The 20,786-nt window shown below is 38.9% G+C and overlaps 1 protein-coding gene across 2 annotated transcripts in view; it reads left to right on the top strand.

Annotated features, from left to right (window-relative positions):
* Window positions 1–20,782, top strand: part of LOC106783153 (complement component receptor 1-like protein) — a 245,565-nt gene extending 224,783 nt beyond the window's left edge. The window contains exons 5-11 of one of the 2 annotated variants that reach the window (XR_011439066.1): window positions 1,177–1,427; window positions 2,858–3,248; window positions 4,789–4,964; window positions 5,044–5,146; window positions 7,860–7,889; window positions 8,978–9,241; window positions 19,631–20,782. Coding sequence is in view for 1 of the 2 variants with exons in the window: in XM_070267894.1 (XP_070123995.1) it covers window positions 3,230–3,248; window positions 4,789–4,818; window positions 7,860–7,889; window positions 8,978–9,156 (258 nt within the window). In the remaining variant the exon portion in view is untranslated. The remainder of the gene's footprint in view (window positions 1–1,176; window positions 1,428–2,857; window positions 3,249–4,788; window positions 4,965–5,043; window positions 5,147–7,859; window positions 7,890–8,977; window positions 9,242–19,630) is intronic. The other variant, XM_070267894.1, reaches the window with a different exon arrangement.
* The last annotated feature ends 4 nt before the right edge of the window (window positions 20,783–20,786 follow it).

The following is a 20,786-nucleotide window of genomic DNA, read 5'->3' as shown; positions in this document are numbered from 1 at the left end:
GCTCTTGCCTAGTTGACATCTGGGTTATATGTGTATTTTTAGATAAAAAGACTAGAAGGATCCATAGCAAAAAATGAACTGTGATGAGGGTTTATGAGAATTATGAATGTTGGTTTTTTTGACCTTTGGGTTATTCATTGCTTCTAAATTTGTCTAGAAAGAATATATGTTAACTTTTATAATAAAAAAATTCTATTTTAAATTTCTTTTTAAAAAATGAAGGCTATTACAGAATCATATCTGTGTGCTGCTTTTATTAATTGACTTATTAAGTGACATTAAATAATTAATTGATTGATTAAATGACTTCATAGATTCCTTCTACTGCAAAATAGTTCAAAATGCATGAACAAAAGAAAAAGATGGAAATGTCACCACATCCAGGCCCTAATTCTCCCATCCAGGATCTTACTTAATGAACTCTGTTTCATCATACTTCTCTGCGGTGTGTTATGTTGCCTACAGGCAAAGGAATCTCATGGCTCTTCTTGGACAATGGTTTAGCTTCATGGCTACCCAAATTTCTAATACCCAGGGGACCTAAGAAGTGGGCACCAGTGAAAGAACTTCACAAAGATGGGAAATCAGGTCAGGAAAAATTACAGCATAATCACTACTGCATATTTGTGTCTTACAACAACTTGAAAGATATTCAGTTTTTTACAGCTATACGTAGGCTGGAAACTGCTTTGCCTTTTTACTCCAATTCTCTAAATTAGCTGTAGTGAGTACATTAAGGGCAGCCTCCATAAGGTCAAAAGTCAGAATACCCCATCCTTGAAAGTCTCTAGGCAAGGTGCTAGGGTGTATATATTTCAATAAGACATCTTCCATGCTAATCAAGGAGCTTATAATTTCCTAGATGGAAGTACACATGGATAAAACAACTCTGTGGGGTTTCTCAAAGATAAGTACAAAAGTGTCCCATCATGAATAAGAGAATCATTTCATTGAGTTGTGAGACCAGGAATGAAGATGGATTAAAGAGGGAAGAATTTAAGCCTGTCCTTAGAAATAAAGGACCAATTTTCAGATGGAGATGGGGGTTCTTTCTTGAAGTCTCCCATGTTTTAATCTGTCCTGTCATTTGTAACATCTACCTGATATTAATTTTTCATGGTGGCTTAAGTGGGAAATATGCATAGAGTACAATCATTTTTCATTCTTTGCTTCTAGGTGTCGACTCATTGGCTCCCCATCTGCTGCTTGTCTCCTCTCAGGCAATGACGTCACTTGGGATAAGGAGGCACCTCTTTGTAAGAGTCAGTTGAAATGTTTTTTCTCACAATTCCCTCCATTTGATCCATATTTGCCCCTGGAGTTACAAAGAAGAAATCCAATCCATCTCACACAGGGCTGTCTCTCAGATATTTGAAAATTGGAGTCACATGCTGCATGGTTCTTCTGGTGTTTCTCTATTTTAAGAGGTAATTTATCTGAACAGGTGGAATTGAATTCACATAAAAATCACCCTACTTTCCTGTTTTGATAGTAAAACCTTTCCAGTATAAAGATCATTCTCCTAGTGATTAAACTTAAAAGACGTTAGAGAAAATTAAATTACAATCCCAAGAAGTAGATTGCTTCCTTCCTTATTATTCTTACTCTGAATGATGAAAGAAGGTCTTATAATTCTTAGCAATTTCCCCCAAGCCTCCGGTCATTCTGCATTTTATTCTTCCTTCAAATTCTTCCAGGCTCATACCCTAGTTGTATTTGTCCTTGATTAGTTGACTGCCCATCTTGTCAATGGGGTATTATAAATTGAACCTCAAGACTTTGAGGAACATGGAAGAATGACTGACTGCAAACTGGTAAAGTGTTAAAACTATGAAGAAATCAGTATCACACACAGAGTTGATGGCAGTAAAAGTGGACAGAAATCCCTGGAAGGCTAATGAGCAATATATACAAAAGACTTAATGCAAATATCCTTTGACCTAGCAATTCCATTTCCCAGAATTTATCCCAACAAAATAATCATGGAATTTTCCTGTGATTTTGGTTCAGAGACACTCAATACAAGAATATTTATGACCATGGAAAAAGTTAAAAGTCTAAATGTTCAGCAAGGTTTTAAAATAGCTAACAGAAGAAATAAGACATTAAAAATAAGTATGAAAAGTTTTAAGAAAAGTATAAAATGTACCATGACGAATTATAAATTGAGATGCCTCATCCAAGTAGAGCTAGATAGTGGATCTATATATCTACATTCCTGAGTATAATTCAGCCACCAAATATGACAATGTATAAAATATATCCATAGACATACGTTCATGAGCACATATACATATCTGAAATGATATACATTAAATTGTTAAGAATAGTTATTTTGGGACCAGTATTGTGTTCTTCTTTTTGTTTGTCCATATTTTACAAATTTCCTACAATGAATGTGTTCATTGTATGCATAAGTATTCACCAAAAGAAAATAATAGTAAACACATCAGCAGTTGCCAGGGGTTGGGGTGGGGGTAGGATTAATAAGACAGAGCACTGAGGATTTTTAGGGCAGTGAAAATATTCTGTATGATATCATAATGATGGATACATGTCATTACACATTTGTCCAAACCCACAGAATGTGCAACACCAAGAATGAACCCTCATGTTAACTATAGACTTGGGTGATTATGATGCGTCAATGTAGGTTCATCAATTGTCACAAATGTACAGCTCTGATGCAGTGATGTTGATAATGGGGGAGGCTATGCATGTATGAGAGCTGGATGATGTGGGAAATCTCTGTACCTTCTCCTCAATTCTGCTCTGAACCTAAAACTGCTGTTAAAAAACTTATCTTAAAAACAATTAAAAGCTAAGCTGTTGTTTACCACACTCTCCCTTTCTCCAGGTTTACCTTGTGACCACCCCCAGCCATATGCAATGGAGACTACTACAGCAGCAATAGAAATGCTTTTCAATATGCAACAGTGGTCACTGTGTTGTCTCATTGGGCCAGATAGAGAAAAGCTGTTTGACTTCGTGGAAGAGTAGTCAATATCCTGTACCAGCAAAGACAATCAACTGGATATTTGGAGCAGCCCTCCTCCTCAGTGTGTTTCTGCTAATAAGTACACTCCAGAAGTTGAAAATGGAATTAGATTATTTGGAAGTAGGAGTTTATATTCCTTAAATGTGATTGTGAGATTTACATGTCAGCCTGGCTTTGTCATGAAAGCACCCCACACTGCAATGCTGGGCCAACAACACATGGGTGCCTGAGATGCCAAGCTGCTCCAGGGGTGAGTTTCATCTGTTCATCTCTGCTGGGGGTCTGTGCAGGAGTGTAAATGATAAGAGTTGTTGAAATTAAAGAAGGTAAGTTTATGAGTGTGTATGCATGCACAAGAACGATGAAATTGTTATCAACACCCTAAACGTTACTATGTTATCTCTGACAGTAATAAGTGTCAAAAAGTATTGGCTCACTCTGTGTCATCTGTAACACACACATTTTATATGCAGTATTTAATTTAATACTTAGAGCAAACACATGAGGTAGGAGCTATTCTTATCCCAATTTTACATTGAGAAATCTGAGTCTTAGAGATGTTAAATAACCTTTCCCAGGTCGCAGAGCTAGTAAATAACAGAATGAGGCCTAGAATTCAAGCGCCCTTCTGATGGCAGAGCCTAATGATAATGTATAGTGAAACGTATGATGAATATAATGTATGATAACAGTGACATAGATCTATCATTGGAAGGGTCAGTAGGTAAATGAGCCAAAGGACCTAAATGTTAGCATCAGATTAAAAAGGCCTTAGACTTCAGGCATTCTGTTCCAACTCTCCCACGTTTTTACTAAAAACTCTGAAGCTCAGAAAGGAGAAATGACTGGCTCAAATACAGCAAAGATTTTTTTAATTTTTATTCTGTTACAGGCATGTACTGCATAATGGTGTTTTGGTCAGTGATGGACCACACATACAATACAGGGTCCATAGATCAGTACCACAAAGCCTAGATATATACAGATGGCTATACCATCCAGGTTTGTGTAAGTACATTCTGTGATGTTCACACAATAACTAAATTGCCTAACAACACATTTCTCAAAATGTATCCCCATCAAGTGGCTCATGACTGTATATATGGTTCAGCTTGAGGGTGATGCCCTGAGCACATACCAACTGGGCTATGGATGAATAAAAAAATGCTCTAAGCAATATCTTCTCTCTTCAGAAGTTCTACGGCTTTTTTCTTTTAAGGGGATCGTGTTTGTGATGGCTTCCCTTGTCCTCTTGTGCTGAAACGGCTGGCTTAGCAGTGGAGGGGGAAGAATCCAGGCTGGCACATAGGGACCAGAAGGGGGCTTACAGTTCTGAAAGAGGAGCTGGGAGGAAAACTGAAGGGGGACGTGTGACTGACTGTACAGTGAGTGAGGAGAGGGGGTCTGTCAGATGAGACTTGGGCAGAGGTGTCCCTTGTTGTTGCCAGAGAGCCTACCTTTCTAGGAAGTGTGAGAGCAGAACCAGCCACCAGCACTCACGGCTCTGTCCTGGATGGCCAGTACTGGAGAGCAAAAGGAATATTCTGCTTGTTGTCTTAGGAACATTTCAGTAGGAAAAAACAGAGAAATTGTTTAGAGAGACCTTGGGCCTAGTCACAGCTCTGCTCTAACACTTCAGTTTGCTGATTCAGTAAAAGTGAATTACCGGACCTTTTCTTTTAAAAGCTATAGTCTGTTGTTAGGATTTTTAAGCTCCGTGGCAGGCAGAGGGTGCAGCAAAAGACATTTTCCTATAACTGACAAAAACTTTGGATCTGTTGTTTCCACAGTGTGCCAGCTGCCTCCAGAAATCCGGCATGGTAAGCACACCCCAAGAAATAAGGATGACCTTTCACTGGGCAGGAAGTGTTCTACAGCTGTGAGCCCAGCTGTGATCTCAGAGGGGCTGCTTCTCGGCACTGTGCACCCCAGGGAGACTGGAGCCCTGCAGCCCTGAGATGTGCAGGTGCCTACACTCTCATCTGGTTTGCAGTCAATCTCTTTGTCCCTCGTACAGCAATCTTATTCAGTTTTTTCCATTCTAGTGAAATCATGTGCTGAATTCCTGGACCAACTGTCTCATGGCCATGTGCACTTTCCACTTAATCTCCAGTTCGGGGCAAAAGTGTCCTTCATTTGTGATGAGTGGTGAGTGTGACCTGAAATAGAGACTCAGGGACTCAGCACTGGATAGTCACTCTCTTGGGTTCAAGGAGTAATCTAAAAAGTGGGGCTGACCAATGGAAAAGAAGTACCCAGGGAGATTAATTTTTTGGTAGGTTTGAAATAAGGGTAAGGACTCAGTGACACCACTATTAGGAGATAAAGAAAATGGCTCATGTAGTGAAGGTCAAGTACAAACATAAATATAGACACTGACCTTGAATTCATGGTTGGAACTTGAAGTAAATGGGTAAAGAGCTGTTTGGAGGCAGCAAAATGTAATTATGTGGAAAATTTTTTGGTAAAAAGTTTGATGTATACGACAAAAATTGTTTGGAATGTGATGTCAGGCAAGATTGTTTCAGGAAACTTAAAACCAATCAATAGTGGAATGTGTAACAGTTTATGGATAAGTATTTTTAATCCAATCATGTATCTTCACATAAATAATGTCTTTGACACTGGGATCTAATGGCCAATGTTATTGTTTCAGATAGTATTATTAGACGTTTGTGTGGATCTTATACTCACGGTGGTCTGCACTATCTGTCTGTGGGAGGTAATGAGATTGAGCAATACAACAGATATTTTAATAATTTTCAAGGAATTTTTGACATTGACAAAGCCTACCACCCAATAATGATCAGCAGATTTCAGAAGGACAACTATATCCGATAACAAGCTGGGCTGTTCAGGGTGGCAAACACTCCTTCTCTCATCCCTCTTTGTTTCCTAGAGCATTTGGCCCATATGCTTCTGTGACTCTCTTTCTGGCCATTACAAAAGTGGTGGCAAGAAGAACAATACTGTTCCCTTTCCAGATGTTCTTTGCTTTGCTCACCCAGATGGAGAGCTGTTCTTCCTCACGACTGATTAATGAGACTAAGTGGGATGTCAGAGGGCTGTCAGTGCGAGACGGCTGTGGGTCTAGTGCACAGGAAGGAGTGCAGCCTGTGTTCAGTGACTTCTGTAGGTGACACTGGGCTATGATGTCTGTATAACTATTAGATGTACAAGTTCTGATTGCCTTGCATGTCACAGGATATTGTGATTCTTTAGAATAATTTGGCTTCTGAGTTTCTGCCAGCTACTGAATTCAAGTCCCTAATGAACTGAGACTTTCAGCTGGGCCTGAACCTAAGAACCAAATGGTATTTAGGCTGAAATGAGAAAGCTGAGCGTCTATCACTGACGAGATGAAGGGAGAGATGGAAATTGCTCACCCTTATTTTTCTTTAGGTTCCGATTAAAAGGCAGCTCCACTAGTCATTGTGTCTTGGTTGGAATGAAAAGCCTTTGGAGCAGCAGTGTTCCTGTGTGTGAGCATGAGTAGAAGGAACAACTATGCAGCATGGATATCCCCCTTATTTTTTTTCCAGCGTGTTTTGCCTCGTGGAATCACCTGTTGTCTGGATCTTTTTTAACTAAAATGCTGATAAAATACTTCTTTGTTGGAAGAATTTCAAAGGGGTCTTGTAGGTCTTAGACATCATGTGTTTATGTTACTAATCTGTAAATCACTAATTTGATGTAAGTGTTGAATTTTGTGGGGAATATGTGGTGAGAAATTAGATGACGTAAAGTTACACCAAAACTTATTTATTCGTTTATATTTTAGTTTCACCATCATGGGGTAAACTCTCTTAAATGTTTATGTCCTTTAATCCCCCCACATCTCTAAACTACTTATTCAGCCTGCTATTTAGTCCGTAGTATTTACTGAGGAAGGGCTTCCCATGGGCCAGGACTTTCCATGTGGGGAGAGGACTGAACAGGAAGGTCTTATCCCTGCTCTCATGGAGTTCAATCTTCTACTTGGGGAGGCATCGATGAACAAGAAAGTAAATAGGTAAACAAACAAAAACTAGAATATGTAAAAAGGTACGTTAAAAAGTGATGTGTTATAGAAAAAAATAAAACAGAGTTATATGATAAGTTAGTATGGTGCAGAGAGGTGAGTCAATATTTGAAATGATGAGCTGAGGTGCCCTAAATTTCAAAACCACCCACTTAAATAAAACATACCAAAGATTCAGAAATTGATAAATAGATAAAAAGTGTTTTATAGACCAAGACATTACTGATTTATTCTGCTCTGTTTGTTAAAAAAAAGCAAGACTTTTTTCATCGCTTTTCCCTAATGATTTAAAATTGTTCATTTTAATTTGGATTTTGTTAAAACACCTTGCTAGAAAACTATTGGACATCTTATGGGATTACGGTGGAACTTTATAAGAACATTCAATGTGTATAAAACTCAGACATCCAATAAACTCAGCCTTCCTGAAACACAGAAAGCTGAAAATAAGTATATAAGTAAACTTTGGATAAACACAAACACACAGTTAAAAGCAAGTATGGGAAGTCAATCATTGTTTGATGCGTTAAGGCCTTCACTTTGTTTATTCGCATGGTTCTGACAAGCTTGGGAATCTCTTCCAAATCCATATCAGATTAGAAGCATCAAATTAGTCTCAGAGAGAGAACTGCTAGAAACCGATACACTAAAAGCTGGAAAAAATTACACCTGATAGCTTGGAGGAAATAAAAACTCGAAAAACATTGAAGGCTTGCTGGACCTTTTCTTTTAAAAGCTATAGTCTGTTATTAGGATTTTTAAGCTCCGTGGCAGGCAGAGGGTGCAGCAAAAGACATTTTCCTATAACTGACAAAAACTTTGGATCTGTTGTTTCCACAGTGTGCCAGCTGCCTCCAGAAATCCGGCATGGTAAGCACACCCCAAGAAATAAGGATGACCTTTCACTGGGCAGGAAGTGTTCTACAGCTGTGAGCCCAGCTGTGATCTCAGAGGGATTAATCTGGCTATAAAGAGCCCAATGGTCAACCCAGGACTCTTACAATGCCCTCACATAAAGTAGGCTAGCAAATGGTTGCTGAAAAAAACAAATTAATTACCTTCCAAAATGATTAAAAACTTAGCTACCTGGAGGGTCTTTTGGACTTTTATAAGAAACTGTCGTTTAAGTCTCACCTTAGTTAGTTTCTTCTCAGAAAATGCCTTATATATTTAAATTGCATCCACCTTAGTAATGTCTTCATAGAAAAAATTGTATTCATAATGCAGTCCCAGGGCACCGGTGTTGTATAAACATTTTCTTTTCTGAGATAGCCACATGGTGGAGATGTTGACCTCCCAGCCCTCCTCCCACCTCCATGCACTAGAAGAAGCTATTCACTGGGATGGAAAACAAAAAAGAAATTCACATTTTGGAGGAAGAGTCTGCCTTCAGGCTAGATATGTTGAGCTTGAGCTACAGTGGGGTGTCCATATGGATCAGATAGACTAATGCTCCCTAAACCTTACTGTGTGCAGGAATCATCTGGATGTTGTTAAACTGAAGTCTGGGTGGTTCAGGAAGTCTGGGTGGGGCCTGGGGGTCTGTGTTTCTAACAAGCATCGAGGGAACGCCCATGCTTCTGGTCCCTAGACCACACTTTAAGTGGAAAGGATGTAAACTGTTGGAAATGTAGATCTGGAACCCATAGGAGGATGGAGGTGTCCTCAGAATCTAGGTCACAGCTCAAGCCCTGATAGTAGGCAAAATCCCCAGCGAGAGGCCACCCAATGGGGAGGGTATTTCCTAGGGCTGAGCAGTAAGGGGCTCCCCTACTGGCAGGTCTAGAAGCAGGCAAGGAGCCTGAAGGAGAGTAGAGAAGAACAAGTGATCAGAGGAGTAGGAGGGGAGACAGGATAAAGCTGCATCTGGGAGTTTCTAGAAGAAGGAAGGGCTCCATTATTGTATAATCATTCTTCTTGAAACTCTAATGGAAGCTAAAGCTCTGTGTTCTTTCTAGAAATCTTTTGTCCCAATCTGGCTATCAGGAACTACACAAGAACTTCTCTGGGAGACATCCCCTATGGAAAAGAAATTGCTTATACATGTGACCCCTACCCAGACAGAGGGATGAATTTCAACCTCATTGGAGAGTGCACCATCAACTGCACAAGTGACAGCCAAGGGAATGAGATTTGAAGCAGTCCTGCCCCTCGCTGTGAAATTTCTGGTTCTGTTAGTCAGTGCACATTTCCCCATGCTCCAGATAGATCAGAATATCTAGGTGAGAACCTCCATATTTCTATAGTGACAGTAATTTTAGCTTGTTGGCATGGCTTTGTTGTGAATGTCAGACACAAAATTACCTGCTGGGTGAATGAATAATAGATGGGTTCTAGATGGGCCACATTGTGTCCCAGTTGGTGGTATTATGATGACCATGCTGGAGTGAGGAGTGTGGGATGGTGAGGAGAGGAGGGAGTGGAGAGCAGAATGAATCAGCCAGGCCCAGATTTTGAAAATGTAGCTGATCTACATAATACACATATATAAGCACAGAGAACTAGGCAAAATGAGGAGACAAAGGAATATGTTCCAAATAAGGGAACAGGACAAATCCTCAGAAAAAGAACTAAAGGAAACAGAGATAAACAATCTACTTGATAAAGAGACAAACTAATAATCAGAAGGATGCTCAATAATCTTGAGAGAAGAATAGATGGACAGTGAGAACGTCAAGAAAGAATTGGAAAGTATAAAAAAGAACCAATAAGAACTGAAGAATACAATAATGGAAATGAAAAATTCACTAGAGGGAATCAACAGCAGAGTAGATGACACAGAAGAATGGATCAGCACTCAGGATGAAAGAGTAAAGGAAATAAACCATGCTGAACAGAAAAAAGAAAAAAGAATGAGGACAGTCTAAGCATCTGTGGGACAACATCAAGTATACTGATATCCTTATTATAGGTGTCCCAGTAGAAGAGAGAGACAAAGGGGCAGAGAACCTGTTTGAAGAAATAATCGCTAAAAACTTCCCCAACCTAAGGAAGAAAGCAGACGTCCAGCTACAGGAAGCACAGAGAGTACCAAACAAGATGAACCCCAAGAGGCCCACACCAAGACACATTATAGTTAAAATGTCAAGAATTAAAGGCAAAGAGATAACTCTAAAAGCTTCAAGAGAGAGGCAGCAAGTTACATACAAAGGACAACCCATATGGCTGACTTCTCAGCAGAAACGTTACAGGCTAGAAGGGAGTAGCACAATACATTAAAAGTGCTAAAAGGAAAAAAACTTACAGCCAAGAATACTCTACTAGGCAAGTTTATCATTCAGAATGGAAGGAGAGATAAACAGACTTACAGACAAGCAAAAACTAAAAGAGTTTATCACCACTAAAGCAGCCTTACAAGAAATGTTAAAGGGACTTATTTAAGTGGGAAAGAAAAGAGAAAAAATAGGAATAAGAAGATTATCAAAAAAAAAAAGTCACTGGTTAAAGCAAATATAGAATAAAGGTAGTGGATCAACCACTGATAAAACTAGTATGAAGGTCAAAAGAAAAAAGTATTAAAAATATCTATCTCCATCATAAGAGGATAAGGGATACACCCACACACAAAACAGGTAAAATATGAATATAAAAAACATTAAATGGGGGGAGGGGAGTAAAAGTGTAGAGCAAGAGGTCAAACTTAAAAGACCATCAGCTTCATGTAGGTTGCTATTTACAGGAGTTATTATATATGAACATCATGGAAATCATAAATGAGAAATGCAGTAAATAAATACACAAAAAATAATAATAAATAGACAAAAAATAAAGAGAAAAGAATCCAAACATAATATTAAAGAAAGCCATCAAATCACAAGGGAGATGAGCAAGAGAAGAGGAAAGGAACAGAGAAGAACTACTAAAACACCCAGAAAAAAAGTATCAAAATAGCAATAAGTACATAGTTATCAATAGCTCCTTTAAATGTCAATGGACTAAATGCCCCAATTGAAAGACATAGGGTGGCTGATTGGATAAAAAAACAAGACCCGTATATATGCTGCATACAAGAGACACATTCCAGACCTAAAGACATTCATGAAATAAAAGTGAGGAGATGGAAAAAGTTACTCCATGAAAATGGAAATGAAAAGAAAGCTGGAGTAGCAGTACTTATACCAGACGAAATAGACTTTAAGACAAAAACTGTCACAAGAGATAAAGAAAGTCACTACATAATGATAAAGGGAACAATCCAACAAGAGAATAAAACTTGCAAATATCTATGCACCCAAAAATAGAAGCACCTAAATATATAAAGCAATTATTAACAGACATAAAAAAGAAACTGACAGTAACACAATAATAGTAGGAGACAATAACACTCCACTTACATCAATGTTTAGATCATCCAGACAGAATATTAATAAGGTAATTTTGGCCTTGAATGACACATTAAGACCAGATGGACTTAGTTGACGTATACAGAAAATTCCATCCCAAAACTGTAGAATACTCTTTCTTTTCAAGTGCACATGGAACATTCTCCAGAATAGATCAAATATTAGACAATAAAAGAAGTCCCAGTAAATTTGAGAAGACTGAAATAATACCAAGCATCTTTTCTGACCCTACCAGTATGAAACTAGAAATCAACTACAAAGAGAAAACCAGAAAAGCCAAAAGTATGTGGAGAGTAAACAAAATGCTACTGAACAACTATTGGGTCAACAAAGAAATCAAATGAGAAAACAAAAAATACCTAGAGACAAATGAAAGTGAAAATACAACATACCAAAATTTAAGAGATAGAGCAAAAGCAGTACTAAGAGGTAAATTTATAGTAATACAGGCTTACCTCAAAAAACAAGAAAATTCTCTAATAGCAATTGAAGTGTAGACCTAAGGGAACTAGAAAAAGAAGAACAAACAAAGCCCAATATCAGTAGAAAGAAGGAAATAATAAAAATCAGAGTGGAAATAAATGAAATAGAGACTTAAAAAACAATAGGAAAAAGTCACTGAAATGAAGAGCTGGTTCTTTGAAAAGATAAACAAATTGACAAACCTTTAGCTAGACTCACCAGAAAAAAAGAGAGAAGCCTCAAATAAATAAAATTAGAAACAGAAGAGGAGCAATTACATCAGATACCACATAAATACAAAGGATTATAAAAGAATGCTATGGAAAGCTATACACCAACAAATTGGATAATCTAGAACAAACAGATAAGCTATTAGAACCAAGACCCTTGAAGCACCTTATGGATAGAGAAGTAGTCACACTAAAAGAATTATGTATGATACAAAGAACACTTTTTCTAAAGCTTAAAATTTTAAGAAGGACTGGAGTTTTACAAAAGAAAAAATGGGCAGAAGGAATTTTTGCAAAAGTATTGATGAAGCCATTGGTATCCCAGTTTTGCTGAGACATTCCAGACTCCGACCTCCACACACAGACCCTGTCAGGGCTCTGGAAGTTAGGTGGTGGGTCCCACTGGCACACATATCACAGGCTGCCAGTGTGGACAAATCGAGGCTTTGCTCGAAGTCAATGAGATCAATGTTACAAACTTGAGGAGCAAACTCTATACCCATGAGGAAGTGTATAACTTTATGCGAACAACTTTTTATACAAAACGTTCTGAACAAATGCAGTCTCTTACAAGGAGCTTTACAGAAATTGAAGTTTGGAAATTTCACAGAGGATGCCAATATAAACTTTCTAAAAGCAGAATATCACAGCAAAACTTCTTACAAACATTCTAGTCAGGAACTCAATTTTATGATAAAATAATTAGCAGAGATTTAAATTTAAGTTAAATCTTTACCCTTCCTAACTTTCTATATTTTGTGCCTTGACATGTAAATACACTTTGTTTTTCTTCATTACACAAAGAAAATGAAAGTAGCCTGATGCTTTTTATTTTTAAAAGTCCTTGTGTCAATAACCTTTTCCCTTAAAGTTTCTCATTTAGTACCACTATAATTTATGGGTTAATTTTTTAAATTTAGTCTTTTAAAAAATTAAGGCTAAATTAAAGTAGTTGGGGCTTCTAATTTTCTGTTTCTGTACTGGTCTCCTGTTAAAACCACCCAGGGCGAATGACTCTCTCTTCCTCTTAGATAGTCAAGATGATCCTCCACCTCCTGCTTTCCAACTACTTCCTTCCTCATCCCGGACGGCCTATTCCTGGTTAATCTACTGGAGGATCAAATTCCCAAGACTAACTATTGATTCGTTTCACCCATGTAATTTAAGATCATTCCTCTTATTAGTCACCCTCAGGCATAACTAAGATTCAATGCCATTTCATAAAAATTAGTTCCTCAGACATGATTATCTTGCCTTATCTAAACAACCTCAGATCACGTACCATTTCTCCATGCATTCTATGTCTTAAAACCTGCCTCCTCTTTTTTCCATGGTCTTTAAAAGTGTAAAGTCTATGGCACAACCATTCTCTCGCTGAGCAGTGGCAACCAGGACAAGGCAGAAAAAAATCATGGTCCTCTTTAACCTTAAAGGTCAGGGAACAAACCTCCCGATCATCTAAGTAAGCCGCAATTAAACCTATTATATGTGTGTAATCCATGAAAATTTCAAAACATTTTCTAAACTTTCATTTTTGGCCTCTTTCACTTTTTGGAATAACAAGGGGATGATTATAACCAAGTGCCATGTATTTTTGTGTTAGAAATAATGCATGATGAAAATTAGAGGGAGGAGGCACTAAGCTTAAATAATCAGAATGCACAAGCCCCTCCTCTGGAAGCAGTTGGGCTGATTAATCACTTAGTCATACCTGCTTGTGTGGGTGAAGCTGATCAGCTGAGCAGGTGCAGCTCCCTGGGGAGGACTGAGTAGTCTCCTCACAGGAAGAGAAGGGCATAAAGGTCCTCATAGTAAAGAAAGGAAGCCATGTGAGGGACATGCAGTATAAGAGGGGAGAGGACCTTAGTGGTCATCTAGCCAGAAGACCAGTTTACCTCAGAGCCAAAAAGACTGACAGAGATGGAAGAGTGCAGAAGGAGATGGCCTGCTCTGTGGGAGACGCAGGATCAAACCAGGCCTGGAAGGGTGCAGGCTGAAGTCCACCTCTGATGCAGGAGACAATTCAGAAACTACCGATGTTTCATCTGTGCTAACACTTTTGAGTGGTGTTCAGCACTCACTTCATGTAGTAAATACTTCCTGAGCATCTCTCCGTGCCAGGGCCAGTCCTCAGGCTTGTTATGTATCCAGCAGTGAAGACAGACAAAGACCCCTGCCTTTCTGGGCTCTGCATTCTAGTGGAGGGAGAGAGACTAGAATCAAGACACTTTATTCATTCATTTACTCATTCATTACATTAAAGGGGATAAAAAGCCATGAAAAGTAAGATAGACTGGGAATGTGGGTGTGGGAGACATGTAATTTTTAATATGATGGCTAGAGTGGGCCTCAGTGAGGAGGGTTTTAAAGTGAGATCATTTCTGTGTGTGTGTGTATTCTTTCTCTTTCTCATTTTAGTTCTAGTAAATCTACAAACTGCTTAGGTTTTTTTAAAAAAGGAGATTAATATTTTATGCCCTATTTAGACAGGGGAGCAGAAATGAAGTGGCCAGAACGTGATGTTAGCAGGGGAAAAACCAGCTACAAATACTAGTCACCCAGCTGAGGTGGTGTTGAGTATCCAGCAAAAAGCAGCGTCATGATCAATTAGCGATATCCTCCAGGGGTTGTGTTGTGTCCCAAGATGTAAGGATTTTTATGGATATAATTGACACTCTTCTCAGGGAATTCTGCGATACTCTACCAATTCAAATAGTACATTTCTGACTTGTCCTAAACTTACCCCAAGTTTCAAGGATGCTCATTGTTTTAGGATACTAACACTGAACCTGGTGAGCCAATCTGTTTTAGACTTATATCACGTTACTGATGATTTCATGTGCCTCCTCAAGTCTCAGCTTTCCCAGGTTCAGGATGTCCAATTACTCTGTGCGTTTCCTCCCTCCGCACGCCGGTGGGCTTCCCGCACTCTGTTAAATGATCTCTTGTCCTCTTGGTCTCCACTACACTCCTCACCATCCTCCTCCCCAAACCATGAGCTCCCTGTGAGCAGGGACCACTATAGGCACTCAAAATAATTTTTATTTAACGATTTTTGATCTCCACTTGTTCAGTAGTCAGGATTGATAATAAGAATAGCAACCTCTTGGGGCCGGCCCCATGGCCGAGTGGTTAAGTTCGCATACTCTGCTGCAGCGGCCCAGGGTTTCACTGGTTCGAATCCTGGGCGTAGACATGGCACCACTCATCAGGCCATGCTGAGGCGGCATCCCACATGCCCTAACTAGAAGGACCCACAGCTAAAAATACACAGCTATGTACCGGGGGGCTTTGGGAGAAAAAGGAAAAATAAAATCTTTAAAATAAAAAAGAATAGCAACTGCTAAGAAGTTCATTTACAAAATGCTTTGTCATTTATTGACTTCTTTGGTCCTCAGAGCAGCACTGTGAGGAAGGTAGGCTCAATAATGTGGTTATCACAAAGCAGAGAGGACTCTAAGGTGCAGAGAAATTCAGTGACTTGCTTAAAGTCATACCAGTAGCAAGTTGTTGAGAGTTAGGGCTTTAGTCCTAATTATCTGACTCAAAATCTTGAACCCATTTGGCTACTCCATCGACAATTTTAGTTCCCAATTATGAATCTGTTTATATTTCAGTGAAATTCAGTATCCTGAGTTGCGTATAGTACAAAACTGCAATCTTTCCTTTTGTCTTTTAGTTGTCCTTTTTTCCTCCCTCTATTTTATTGGGTTTGTTTTAGCTACTCTGGTATATTAAGCCAGTATCCTTCTAGAGAACAGTATGTAATCTCTTCTTTTTTTACTTTATTATGTGTTATTAGCCTGTAAGAAAATTACAATATTTCTGTAAGGGCCTCTGTCCATATTAGGCCTTAGTGAAAACTTTCCTGTCCATTTACACAGACTTGCAACTTCTTTCCGCAATTTAACCTCACTGGCTTGACATTTCACTGGTGGAAAAAATGCTGTTACCTGCACATTTGATATTTCACTGTGTATTTACTACATCAATAATTCATGACAAATGTTAAACAAGATAAATCTGCACTGATCGCTGAGGAATAATACCATTGGACTCCTCCATTCAGAGCCCATTTATCCTTGCCTCTTGTTTCTCCCTCTCATCCAGCCCCATTTCTATACAAAACATGCTTCTTGTTCATAGATAAAACTTTAAAGACGTCACTGGTATGATGCTTGGAGGGATAAAACTATCACGTCCCCTCTCTCTAAAGCCTCCCTGCATTACCACACAACATAGAACTCAATATTAGAAATCACTGCATTAAAAGGCACTGTTCTTGAAAATAAAGATTTACTGGACACGGCCACACTCATTCGTTTACCTATTGTCTATGGCTGCTTCCATACAACAGCAGAGTTGAGTAGATGCCACCGAGACTCAGAGACTGCATGGCGCACAAAACCAAAGTACTTACTATCTGGCCCTTAAGGGGAAAAGTTTGCTGACCCCTGAATTCTGTCATACTATGAGGAGCTTCTCACTGCTGGTTCCTCTTTAAGCCTGGCGGGCCACTCTTTTCCCAGGTCTCTCTCACATTAGACACTTGTCCCTTTTGTTCAAATCTTTAATGCGTTCTCAGGGTAACTTCATTTTTCCTTATCAAATAGAGCAATTCTGCTGGTCCTTCCCTACTCTGGCTACACACAGGAGTCCTAAAATTTCCCATCCAGAAGATCCTCGGAGCATTATCGGAAACAACTGCACTGAAAGCCCTGAAAAGATATTAGGTCACTCCTGTAGAAAGCAGCATTTTTAAAACCACATTTTTTAGTAAATTTCATTTTGTTCCATCCTACCTCTTTCCAATATCATTGTGCATTAATCAAAACCTGGCATTTTATGACTACACACATGTCAGAAATCCTAAATTCAACAGAGTACAATGGAAGGGGCCACAGAAAAAGGTAAGGGGATGGGAGAGGCATTGTGTAGATAATCAAGATGTAGGCAATTCAAATTTTTCCCAACAAACAAAAATACCTATTATGTCCTGTTTTCTTCTAAAAAGAAATGAATTCGCCAAGCCGCATGTTGATTATCTGGCTTCTACTCACTTTGCTTCTGTCGAACAGGTTTTCATGACTGTTTATGGAAGCAAATAAAATGTGCATTGCTTTTTAAAAATTCAAAATTAGTAATTTATGTTTTGAAGGTTTAATGATCATCTAGCCTGATCCTTCTCAAATGGGCGTTTGCATATGCCTGGGGATGTGTAGCTAGTTTACCAAGGGGATATAGAAGTCATGAGTGCAAATGGCATGGCCTCCTAGGAGAACACTTTTTCAAATACTATTCCAATAGTTCAAAGCGAAAAGGCATTATTTTTATATTAACACAAATACATATATAAGAGTGCAAAATGCAAATAATGCCCGAGATTTCAAGATAAAATGAGACAGAATATTGTGCTTTCAGGGATGCTTTAAGTTCTGCCTCCAAGGCTCTTGGGGTGATAATTTGTTTCTCTTTACTAGTGGGGTACCATGATGGAAGAGCTGTGCAAAACTGATTCAGTCAGCCGTGCCGCCACCAAATATAAACAGACAAAATGACAGCAGGCTGTGAGGGCAATGCTTGTCTTTACAAAAGTTCATCTAAAAACATTCCATAAGAGTGTTTAAATATCACTGGATTTCACCTCATTCCTGCCAGGTTACCTGCCTAAAACACTTTGCCACCTTTCTTCCAATCCTAGTTGCATTAACCCAACTCAGAATTCACTCACCCAAGAAGCTCTCCCAATAACTCCAGTCCAAAGTGATGTCTCTTGGGAACTCAAAGCACTTCCTGTCTATACCATTTTTTAAACAAACTATTTTCTTTTAGGAGTAATATGTGCTCATTATTGAAAACATAGAAAATACAGAAAAATATAAAGAATATTAAAATTACCTGTAATTTTACTAAGCACCCAGTGTTTAGTATTCTTAAGCTTCTTTGTGTATCACTTTACACTTGCAGGGTTGTACCTTCAGATTATATAGTCTGTATAATATTAAATCCTGTTTTTAGTTCAACAAATGACAACCATTTCCCCTATCATTAAAAGCTGCATCTGAACACATCCCATAATATTCAACTTTTCGTGTGTGGTTCTTTGCCTATTAACTTTATTGCATTCATTCACTTGCTCATTCATTCATTCTTCAAACACTGATTAGTCACTTACAATGTACCAGACGTTGTGCTTACGCGATTTCTTTCCTATGCTAAATTAACTTATGAAGAAGGACCCATTTTTAAATTTGCCAAAATTTCTGAGTACAGACTTAATCAAATGAGAAGTGTACAGTAACTATTTGAGAATGAATTTATCAAAATTTCATTTATCCTCAACTTTTCGGAAACATCAAGGTTCATCTCAAAATGTATACATTGTCTGTTGACCACCTTCTTGTAAAAAGTAGGAAGACCTTAAAATTTTGTCTCAAATTTCCTTGTTTTTAAAAAATTATTAGCCCTGAGCTAACATCGGTTGCCAATCGTCCTCTGGTTTTTTTTTTCTCCCCAAAGTCACAGTACATAGTTGTGTATCATAGTTGTAGGTCATTCTAGTTCTTCTATGTGGCATGCTGCCACAGCATGGCTTGATGTGTGGTGTGTAAGTCTATGCCCAGGATCCAAACCAGGAAACCCCGAGCCACTGAAGTGGAGCTCACGAACTTAACCACGCTACCACAGGGCCGGCCTCCTCAAATTTCCTTTTTGAGATTGGAATTTTGACCACACTGTACCACAGGAGCAAGGTTAATCATTTGTGGAAACCTATGGTAGACAAGGAATGAGTTAGAATCTGTACCAAGCTTAAGCCCTGTGTGCCCGGGCCAGGGGCAGGGGCAGAAAGGGTGATGCAGATAAAAGGCGGACCCCAAAGAAACAGCCGTGTGCTGAAAGACATGGGAAGGTTCAAACATGACGCAGGTTACAGATGATGTTGGGAAGTTCTGTGAGGGACAAAGAGAACAATGGTCAGGGATCACGTAGCAGTAACTACTGGGGGTGCCAGGTGAGCTGATGGCCTCATCAGGGTCTGTCCATTGGTGGAAGGACAGAGTCCCTGGCCTTAAGGAAGAAGGGAGGCTTCAGCATGGCCGAGGAAGTACTGGGATATCTTGGACTGTACAATCCTTCTTTCCGTCCTGACGGTGCTTAGGAGAGGAGGACATGCTCTCTGAAGCTGACCCTCCTCCAAACCACCTGCTCCTGTTTCCCTTCCCTGTCGCAACCACAGTTCAGAAAAGAGACTCAAGGAAATATTTTGTGTGTTACGAGGGACTTGTAGGTTTTCTGGAAGGAGGCTCTTTTACTTAGTTGCTCAATTCTGAGAACACGTTTCCTTTGGCAAAGGAAGCAATGAGGAAAGGTCAAGTTACTCCTAAATCTCTCCCATCAATGTCTCAATTTACGCCATAATTTCTTGTGCCCAAGAAAGCAACCACAACAGAGAGCAATAAATACTTCTTTTGAACTTGTAGTTTATGTGTAATGCTAGCATGATTATCAGCATACAAATTCTGGGTATTTTAGTTGTCAATCGTGCTGTCTAAATTAAAATATCCTCTTATTTCAGTGTCCTTCCTTGACAGTGTACTATAAAGCTGGAGAACGCCTCGAATTAAAATGTTGGTTGGAAAGGAGCCAATTCATTTCAACAAAAGAAGATCTGAGACTCATAAAATCTTTGACGCGACTTCACACAGACGCAAATATGTGTACATGAAGATGCTGAAGTGCTCCCAGTATCTGGTGAAGCTCCCTCCTCCTAGTTTGGATTATTGTCACTCCTTTGCCCTCTTTCCTTGTGCTGAAAGTGTACACTATCTAGTCAGGGGAAAAGACTGTACTTAGGATACATAAATAGTCTCCACTACTTGAAGGAAGAAGGTGTTGCCTAGGATTTCTGTGTCTTTTTTCGTTCTTATTTTCAAATGTTTAAGATATGCAATGTGCTCATTAAGGAGAATTTGGAAAATGCAAGAGGAAGATATGAAAAACAAATAAGTTGCATATAACTATACTACCCAATGGTAACCAGTGCTAATATTTTAATTCATTTTCTGCTAATCTTTCTTCATACATGTTTCTTTATACACGGGCATGGCTTTCTTTCTTAAACAGCTGCTTCTTTTATGGAGCAGAACCCACTCTTTTTAGACATTCTGGAGTAAAATATATGCTATATCAGTTTTCAGTTTTCCTCGGAAAAAAAGTAATTTCTGTTTATTAAAAAAGGCACTAAATGATTATAGGGCAGAGGAGTCAAGAGAAATATCTGGAAAAGAATAAGCTTTGTGTATTTCTTTTTTTTTTTTTTAAGATTTTATTTTTCCTTTTTTTCTCCCAAAGCCCCCCGGTACATAGTTGTGTATTTTTAGTTGTAAGTCCTTCTGGTTGTGGCATGTGGGGCGCCACCTCAGCATGGCTTGATGAGCGGTGCCATGTCCGTGCCCAGGATTCGAACCAAGAAGCACTGGGCCTCCTGCAGCTGAGCGCCCAAACTTAACCACTCGCCCCAGGGCGGGCCCCGGTATATTTCTTAAGCTCTATTTCAAAAGCAATTTGTACTCTGTTCTGCATAAAAACACCAAAATTTTAATGAAAGTAATTTTTATAATAAAAGTAACTAGCTTACTTTCGTATGGATTAAGAATACACTAAATTAACTAAGAAAGCATGACTTTTGGGAGTTTATAAAATTAATAAACATATGTTGACACTATCTAAAT

Source organism: Equus caballus, chromosome 5 (assembly GCF_041296265.1).
Source record: "Equus caballus isolate H_3958 breed thoroughbred chromosome 5, TB-T2T, whole genome shotgun sequence".
Lineage (NCBI taxonomy): Eukaryota > Metazoa > Chordata > Mammalia > Perissodactyla > Equidae > Equus > Equus caballus.
The sequence above is the reverse complement of the archived record's forward strand: the minus strand, read 5'-3'. Positions and strand labels throughout refer to the sequence as shown.